The 8,679-nt window shown below is 65.9% G+C and overlaps 1 protein-coding gene across 1 annotated transcript; it reads right to left on the bottom strand.

Moving 5' to 3' along the window:
* Positions 1-3,343: 3,343 nt before the first annotated feature.
* EN1 (engrailed homeobox 1) lies at positions 3,344-8,269 on the bottom strand. Its single transcript, XM_074873691.1, has 2 exons — positions 6,871-8,269; positions 3,344-4,214 (listed from the first exon to the last, which is right to left on the bottom strand). Exons 1-2 carry the CDS (start codon positions 7,571-7,573, stop codon positions 3,898-3,900), a joined length of 1,020 nt encoding a protein of 339 aa, XP_074729792.1. The 5' UTR covers positions 7,574-8,269; the 3' UTR covers positions 3,344-3,897.
* Positions 8,270-8,679: the final 410 nt, after the last annotated feature.

Here is an 8,679-nt window from a genome sequence, read left to right as displayed (position 1 = left end):
AGCCCTCTTGTAAAGCTCCCAGCCGTCGGAGCCCGCAAGATAAACATCATTAGAAATCATTGTAATTGGGATTGTGAAATCTGACCTCTGACCCGCCGGGCTACGTGTCACAACCGTGTCTGCTTTGATTCCTCGAAAGGCGGCACAAAGGAACAAGCTCCGTGACAGGAGGCAGCGGGATCTGCGCCCCGGCCCGAGGGGACAGACGGGGGGGACCACGCGTGGCCTTCCCCTCCTCCCCCCGCCTCATTTGCATATGCAAAGCAGCGGGCCGCCGGGCCGCCCCCGCCCGGGGGGTGGTCGTCGGGCCGGGGCCGGGGTCCTGGAAGAGGTTGTGCCCGGCTCTCGGGGTGTTTTGGAGGGAGAAACGAGCGTCGGTGGGTCCTTCCACCAGCGGAGGGGGGGCGGGGGGTCGTCTGTCGGGTGTTGGCTGAGATTCACATCCCACAAACGCGCTGCTGCCTCCCGAGAGTCCGGTGCGTGGGGGAGCCGACCCCCATGGCAGGGAGGGAGGGGGAGGTACCGCTTTTCCTCCCTCCAGGGCTTTTCCGCCTGGGCTTGTGGGTGCCCCCTCCTGGGGCTTGGACGCTCTGGTCCCATTCGCCCCGTCCATCCCCCAAGTCTCCGGCCGGGGGCCCCAGTGCGTGTCCCCCGCCTCCCCCCGCGGCCTCGCGCACACCTGGTCCCCCTCCGACGAGGGGATGTTGCGGCTCCTGCTCTTACCTCTCGGCTCCTCGCAGCCCGCCACGGGGCTGCTGCTGAGCCCCGGGAGGAGGGCCGCCCCCCGATTGCCGGCGGGAGAGCATCCCCCGCACCCACGAGGGACCGAGGTCACTCGCGGAGCCAGCGAGGGCAGACCGGGACCACGCCGGCCTGCGCCGGTCCCCTCATATGCCCTGCTCAGCTGCTGTCGCCGAGAAATCCTAAAAGCATAATTACATTAAAAAGCCTGATTTGTTTAAATAATCCTCTTTAGACTCCCCTTAATCGGCCCTATATTTCCCCCGTCGTCTTTATTCCCGACTTGTCCAGCTCAGCTGAGCTTGGCCGGACACCCCGCGGCTGCAGAAAGCCCTCGTCATCCTCCTCCTCCTCCGGAGCTCCCCACCCTGTGGGCGACTCCCGCGCCCGGGAGCCCGTCCGCGGCTGCAGGTAGGCAGCGAGCCCAGGGGTCTGTCGGCGGGGGGAAGGCGGGGGGAGGCGGGGGGGCCCCGACAGCCCCGCTCGGCCCAGAGCCGAAAGCCGGCCTTAGCATCGCCCGTGTCCCGCGGGCGTCGAAATCAAAACGAGTCGGTGCCCTGTCCCCTCAGCGGGGCAGGGCCGGATCCGGCCGGGGAAGGCTCTCGGGGAGCGTCATGACCCGATTTTTAAGAAGAAATCACATTTTTCGCCTGTACAGCTCCAGGGGAGTGCGAGGCGGCGGGTATATGAGGAAGGCGGAGAATTGAACTGAGATTGCAGCGGGGTGGGGGTGGGGGTGGGGGTACACGGGGCAATCTCCCTGTGTTCCCTCGACCGCAGCAAGTGAAGGGGGTCGGGGCGGGGGGGAGGGGGGTCTGAACGCGCCCCCCGAAGCCTGCAGCTGCCCCCGCCGGGCTGGGCTCTCGGCGACCGCTTTCCCGCCCGAGGGGAGCAGCTCGCCCTTTGAAGGATGGTTTCTTTTCCTCGGTGCGGAAGATTTGAGTTTATGTTGCAATCCCATCGAAAAGAGGAGCGGGAGAAAGAAACGCAGAACTTTAGATGGCGCTGTACAACATTTATTTAAACCCTCCGAGTATTCCCGGCTCCTGGGCCTGGCGAGAGGAGCAGAGCCCTCGGCGGGCCCAGGAGGGCTGGGCTGGGCGGGGATGGGGTGGGATGCGCTGAGGTGGGATGGGGCGGAGGAGGGGTCCTGCCCCCCCCGGCAGCGGGTGCGGAGGGCAGCGGGCTCTCACCGGGCAGGGCACCCCCGGCCTGCGCCTCCATCCCCGGTCGGTGACAGCGCTAAGCAGAAATAGTTAAAAAGCAAACAAAAATGGCAGAGGCCACCTCCCGCTGCCCCTCTGCTCCCCTTCTCCTCGAATAGACGGAAACCCCCGTAGTGCCTCCGACGGGGCGAGGAGGGGGGGGAGCTCCAGGCCCGATGCGAGCTGCGGGCTGCGCCGCCCGGGTGTGCTGCTGCTCGCCCGCCTCCGCGTCCCAGCCCACCCCGTCCCGCTCCCCCGGGGCACGGCCTCGGCGCTGCCCCGTCCTCCGGGGGGGGATGCAGGAGAGGGCTCCCCTGGCTCGGGTCTCACCCCGGCTCCAGCTCTGCCCGCTTCTCCCCTCCGCCCCGCCGGCTGCGGGCCTCGGGAAGGGATTCAGTGGAGGAGAAAAAGAGAAAAGGGAGGAAAAGCCGACAGACAGCCCCGTCGGGGGGCCTGGTGGCTCTCCACCCGCCCTGGCGCCCGGTTTCTGCAGGGGCCGCGAGGAGTGCACCCCCAGCGCCCGCCCGCGGCTCGCGGGGCCCCACACAAGGCCCGCGTGGGCTCCAGGCCCGGGCACGGCGGCCCTCGACGGCCCGAGGACAAAGCCACGGGCACGGCCCCACCCCGGCTCCTCGGTGTCCCCGGGCCGGCGGCGAAGAGAACCGCCCCCGGGACGGGGCACAGCCGAACTGAACCGGGGAGGGTGGAAAAGAGAAGCGGGGGGGGGGGGGGTGAGGGGGAACAGCTGGGAGTCCCGCCGGCCCTCCGCGACCCCACGCGTCCCACGGACACGGGCAAACGTGAGCCCGAGCCGTGAAGCGGGGGGGCGGAGGGCAGGGGCAGAGAGCGGGAGCGCTGCCGGGGCGCTGCGGGGCGGCGCCCGGTGCCGGGCGGCGACGGCTCCGGTCCGCTCCCGGCCGCGGCTGGAAACCCGGTACGGGAGCAGACCCTCTCGGAGCGAGGCAAGGAGCTGTCAGGCAAATCCCTTTTCAACACATCCCGGAGCTCTAAACGTCCAGACGGTTTCAGGCATTTTTCCTGTTGGAGCTGGTGATATATTATTACCATTATTACGAGGTGGTTTTTATTTCTTGTAAAAAAGGGAGGTGAAGGAGGCGAGGCACAACTGCAACAGCCAAAGAGAATTAATTTTTTTTAAGAGGGTAGAAAAAGAAAAAGAAAAAAAAAAACCGAAGGTCTCAGGGTTTTAAACCAGAGATGAGCGGTTTAAAAATTGCTGCACTGATCCAGCAAAAAGAAAACCTAAATACGCCACCGCAATGGCACTCTATACACAGCGTATTGTGTATGTATATATATATTTATTTATTTAATATTAATTTATATATATATACAAACATCCCTACACTAAAATAAAGAATTACAGCCAGCCTGGATCCTGAACACAGTCTACACTTTATTTCAGACTACAGATTTCTGAACATAATAAAATCTTTGGCTTGTAGCGGCGGGTTCAGTCTCGCAGTCTGTGGATCAGAATTTTTTTTTCCTCGGAAAAAAAAAAAAAAGAGAGACAGAAATTCACACACGCACACACAAAAAAAAAGATCAAACGAAAGATGAGAAAAGTCGGACATTTACTGTAAAACAAGAGCAACGGACATAGAGGGGGAAAAAAAAGGGAAAGCAAACAAAACGAACAAACGAACAAAAGAGAGGGTAAGGAGAGAGAGAAGGGAAGAGAGAAACTGTCCAGCAAATAGAGATCGCTACACGTATTTCTTACCTGAAATTAAATATATACAAGGTCATATGCTGTTTGGCTATATAGAGATAATTTTTTTTTTTTTTGTAAGTGTTCATATTTTTTTTTTCTTAATCGGAGTCCTTATACTATGGATAGACAATAGATCTGCTTTTAAAGAGCACCTGTCCGCCTCCCGGCCGGCGGGCCGGCGCCGCGGCGCAGGGCTGGGGGGGCCGCGCCGCCTCACTCGCTCTCCTCTTTGTCCTGCACGGTGGTGGTGGAGTGGTTGTAGAGTCCCTGGGCCATGAGGTGCAGCGCCAGCCCGTTCTTGATGCCCGTCGCCTTCTTGATCTTGGCTCGTTTGTTCTGGAACCAGATCTTGATCTGGGACTCGTTGAGGCTGAGCTCCTGGGCCAGGCTCTGCCGCCGCTGCTCCGTGATGTACCGGTTCGCCTGGAACTCCGCCTTCAGCCGCTGCAGCTGCTCGGCCGTGAACGCCGTCCGCGGCCGCTTGTCCTCCTTCTCCGTCTTCTTCTTCTTCAGCTTCCTGGTGCGGGGGCCTGCGGGCAGGGCACACACACGCCGCTGGGCAGGGCCGCGCCGCCGACCGACCGACCGCCCGACCGCCGCCCCCCGCCCCGCCGGCCGCCGGAAAAATGGCCGACGGGCGAATTTGTGCCGGTCCCGTGTGTCCCGTCCCCCTCACCCCCCTCCTACCCCCAACCCCGGCACCGCCGCCCCGGCACGGCGGAGGGAAGGATGGGGAAGGAGAGGGGAGGCCGGGGCCGATCGCGCCGCCCGCGCGTCCCCCGCCGCCCCGCCGGGCCGGCCCCGCCGAGGGGAGCGGCGCCCCGCTCGCCCCCCGCCCCGACACACGTCGGGGCGCCGCTCCGCCCGCCCCGCCGGGACGAGCCGGGCTCCCTCCGCACGGCCCGGGGCTGGGGCCCGCCGGCCGGGCAGCGGCTCCGCAGGGCAGCGCGGGGGCCGAGGCTCCCCGCGGCCCGGCACCGGGGAGCAGCAGCCCGGCCGGGGGCTGCCCCGGTCGCTTTTTGAGGGGCAACAGCCCCCTCCGCAGGGCTCGGCCCAGCCCCGGGGGGCACTTGGCCGCCGCCACCCCGGAACCCCGCCGCCGCCCGGGCTCTCCGGCGGCCCATCCTTGCCGGGGACCCGCGGCCCCGCCTGCAGCTCCCCCCATGACCCCCGGCCGAAGGCAGTGCCCTCCTCCCCGACCCCCCACCCCCGCCGCCCCGTCCCCAGGCCGGGATGGGGCCAGGTGAAATCCCACCGAGCTCGCCGGGGAAGCAGCCCGGCCCCGGGGCGCATCCCGGGGGCAGCGCCCGGCCGAGGGGGGTATCTCCGGTCCTCTGCACGCCGGCCCGGCCCGGCCCGGGGAGAGCGGAGAGGAGCGGGAGCCCTGGAGAAAGGGATCTACGAAAATCCCCCGACAGCGGGCTCGCAGCCCCCCGCCAGCAGCAGCCGCAGCCGGAGCCGGCGAGGCCTCCCGGCCGCCGAGTAGGCCGAAAGCTCCTCTCCCGGCGCAGCCCTTCCCCGGAGCGGCGGCTTCCCCCGCGGATCGGCGGCGTCTGCCGGCGGGGGAGAGGGACGGGGCCCGGCGGGATGCTCCCGGGGTCAGCCGGCGGAGGGGCGGAGGGCGCGGGGAGTAAATCGCTTTGCCCCCAGCACCTTGCAGCGGGGTGTCGGCGCCTCCGACCGCCGCAGCCCGCTCGTCCCCGCAGCCGGGAGAAGCGGCCGGGGCCGGCGGGCAGCTCCGAGCACAACAAAGAGGGCGGCCGAGCCGAGCCAGCCTCCCCTCGCCTTTCTCCCCTCCGGGCTGGGGCGAGCAGGGAGCTTCGGGGAGGACATGCAGAAATAATTCCCTGCCCGAAGAAAGGGGAGGAAAGGAAATAAAGGCGCAAGTGCAAAACGCCTGGCGCACGGCGACCCTGGGAATCGGTAGCAAAACACCCGCGGCCGGGCCGGCCGGGAGCGAGGGCCGCGCCGTCTGACAGCTCTATCACTCCATCAATCACCCGAGTCAATCAAAGTGGCTTTTCTGAGTTTCAAGTCGCTGGACGTGTCAATAACGGGGCGATGGAGATGGCTCGGCCGAGAGCACCGCATTGACCGCCGCCGGGGAGCAGCCAGGCCGGGCGGCGCGGAGCGGGGCCGGGGCCGGGCTGCGCCGCCTTCCCCGCGTCCCGGAGCGGCTCCCGGGCAGCCGGCCCCGTGCCCCCCCGGGCCAGCACAGGGGAGCCCACACCGGCCCCGCTACGCGCTGGCTGGTCCCTGGCTGCTGGCCTGGGGTGTCACGGGGGAACCCCCTCTCCTCGCCCTCCGCTCCTTTCCAAAAAATTACAATGAAAAAGAAGGGGCTGCCGAGGGCACCCGGGGTAGTGTAAACAGCGTGGAAGGGGGTGGCAGAACGGGGCCAGGGGCCGGGAGGGCCAAGCGGCCGGCTCCCACCGGGGCGGCCCCGGGCAGAGGTACGTCGCCTCCCCGAGAGCCGGGCCCCAAACCACGGCCGGGAGCACCGGCTCCCGCGGCAACGCGCGGCCTAAGGGCCTGCCCGGCTCTGCCGCGCTGCAGAGGCCCCATAAACAGCCGCTCCGCCACCTTCCTAAAAAAAACCCTTTTTTTCTTCGTCTTCCGAGAAAACACCCCCCCCCCCGCACCTCCAGCAGTCGCTCAACATGTGGCTCCGGTCTCCCCCCTCCGCCATCCCCGAAAGGCCACCAGCACCCAGGAAAAAAAAATAAAATAAGGGGAGAAAAAAGCCCCAAAATACGAATCCGCTGCCTTTTTTTTTTTTTTTTTTTTTTTTTTTGCAGCGCTCCCACTCCACGCCGCCGCGCTGCGGAACACCCAGGGCTGCGGCAAGGCGGGGCGGGAGGGGGGACGGGAATGGGGTCGCTCTCCGCCGCCGGCTCCTCCGCATCGAAACGCGGCCGAATCGGGGACCGCCGTCACATTCAAATTTGGGAGACTCGGAGGAGGAAGGAGGGGGGGTGGTGGTGGTGGATGGGGGGGGGGACGCGTTTCCTCTCGCCCCGGGTGACCCAGGACACCCCCCCCCCCCCCATCCCCCCGCGCCTCCCCACGCGAGGTCCTCAGCAGGCCGGGAGGGAGCCAAAGCAAAGGGGGGAAGAGGGGAAGGGGGGGGGGGGGGGCGACCTTGTCACGATTTTAACAGCTCCCAGATGCGCCGCGGTTCCTTACCCGAGGACGGTCTGTCTGAATACCTAGTGCAGTAGACCCAGGCAGGCCACACCAGCGGCTGTTGCGAGTCGGGCTTTATAACAGGTCCTCCATTATTAGAGCCCATGAGGAGGATGGCGGGGCTGCCGTGCTCCCCGTACTTCGCCGGGTGAGTCTCGCCCCCGTCGGAGGGGGGCTTGGCCGCCCCCGACGCCGCCGCCGCCGCCGCCGCTGCCGCTGCCGCCGCGGCGGGACTGGCTTTGGAGGCGGCGGCGGCGGGCGGCGGCGGCGGCGCGGAGCCGTCGGGACGGCAGTTCGAGTCCGGGCAGAGGAGGGAGGGCGGGTTGGGCGGCCGGGCCAGCAGCGGGTTGACGTTTTCTCTACCTGAGCTCTGCCCCCGGTCTCCGTCCCGCTCCCGGCTGCTGCCTCCTCCTCCTCCTCCTCCTCCTCCGCCGCCGGCCGGTGCGGGCGGCTCCTTCTTGCAGCCGAAGTCCGGCCTCAGGATGTTGTCGATGAAAAAGTTGGTGGTGCGGTGGGGCGGCGGGGGTGGCGGCGGGGGCGGCGGGTGGCGGCGGCGGGGCAGGGGCAGGGGGCAGGGCGCGGCGGGGGAGGCGGGCGCGGGGCTGGGGGACACGGGCACGCTCTCGCCATCGCTGCCGCTGCCGCTGCTCGCCGGGCCGGGCGCCGCGTCTCGGTGGCCGTGCCCCTCCGGCGGCTCTTCCATGCTCAGCCCCCGCCACGGAGATCGCTGCCTCTTTTCCCCCCCACCCACCCACTTTACGCCCACCCCACTTTGCCGGTGGGTGGCGGGGTGGAAAAGGGGGAGGAAAAATTGAAAAAAGAGGAAAAAAAAAAAAAAAGAAAAGAAAAAATAATAAAATCCACTTGTTGGGCTGGAGCTGAGATTTTTTTTCTCCCCCTCGCACGGATGGATCCAAAACCGGGGAGACACTCTTTCCCCCTTCTCCCGATCAGCTTATATTTCCACCACCAAAAAAAAAAAAAAAAAAAGAAAAAAAAAAAAAAAAGAAAAAACCAAACCCAAAAAGGTGTGCGGCAGCACCGCGGCCCCCCCAAAAAACCCGCCCCCCGAAAACCCGTCAAAATCTGCCCATCTCCCCGCCGCCGCCGCGGCGGCTCCGCGCTGCCCCGCTGTCACGCTGCGCTCTGCCCACGCCGCGGGCTGCCGGAGCCCTTCCCCGCCAGCCTGGTGCTGCACGCCGCCTGGGCCAATTTATTATTATTGTTTTTTAATTCTTTTTTTTTCCCCCCTTTTTTTGTTGGGTCTTTTTTTTTTTTGGGAAAAAAAAAAAAAAAAAAGGCCAAATCTCTGACAGCTCCGGTCCGTGCAACAAACTCTCCCTAAAAAATCCCTCAGCCACACTTTTTTCACTCGCACCGGAAGCACGTGAGGCGGCCCCGCACGTGGGGGCGGCCAATGGCGCGGCGCCGCCGCCGCTGACACCCCGCGCCGCGCCCAATGGGCGCCCGACGGGCCGCCGCCATAAATACCGCGTGGGGACGGGACGGGACGGGCGGCGGGAGCGCCGCGACGGGGCGGGGGCCACCGCGCCGCGCCCGCACCTACACGCGTGTACAGGCGCCCCCCCCCCCCAGCCCCCCTCTACCCCTGGCCAGCCCCGTAAACAACTTCTTCCAGCCGCGCCGTGTCCTGCGCGGGCGGCCGCGGGTGGCGGGGATTTGGTCATCAGCCGCATTTTGCCCCCCCTCCCCCCAATAATAAATCCCCCCCCCCAAATACTGTGGCTGCTCTTTTTGCTCTTTTTATTTTCTCCCGCGGCGGGGTTAGGCAGTGAGGGGAGGTGGCGA

This window comes from Strix uralensis, chromosome 6, assembly GCF_047716275.1.
Source record: "Strix uralensis isolate ZFMK-TIS-50842 chromosome 6, bStrUra1, whole genome shotgun sequence".
Classification (NCBI taxonomy): Eukaryota; Metazoa; Chordata; class Aves; order Strigiformes; family Strigidae; genus Strix; species Strix uralensis.
Note: the sequence above shows the minus strand (reverse complement) of the source record. Positions and strands in the feature narration are given on the sequence as shown.

What these genes read in the sequence shown, in the direction of transcription:
- EN1 (XM_074873691.1), bottom strand. Translation starts at nt 7,573, where the DNA reads ATGGAAGAGCCGCCGGAGGGGCACGGCCACCGAGACGCGGCGCCCGGC. An exon ending in TTCAGACAGACCGTCCTCGG is followed by an intron (nt 4,215 to 6,870) that starts GTAAGGAACCGC and finishes CCCTGCCCGCAG; the next exon opens with GCCCCCGCACCAGGAAGCTG.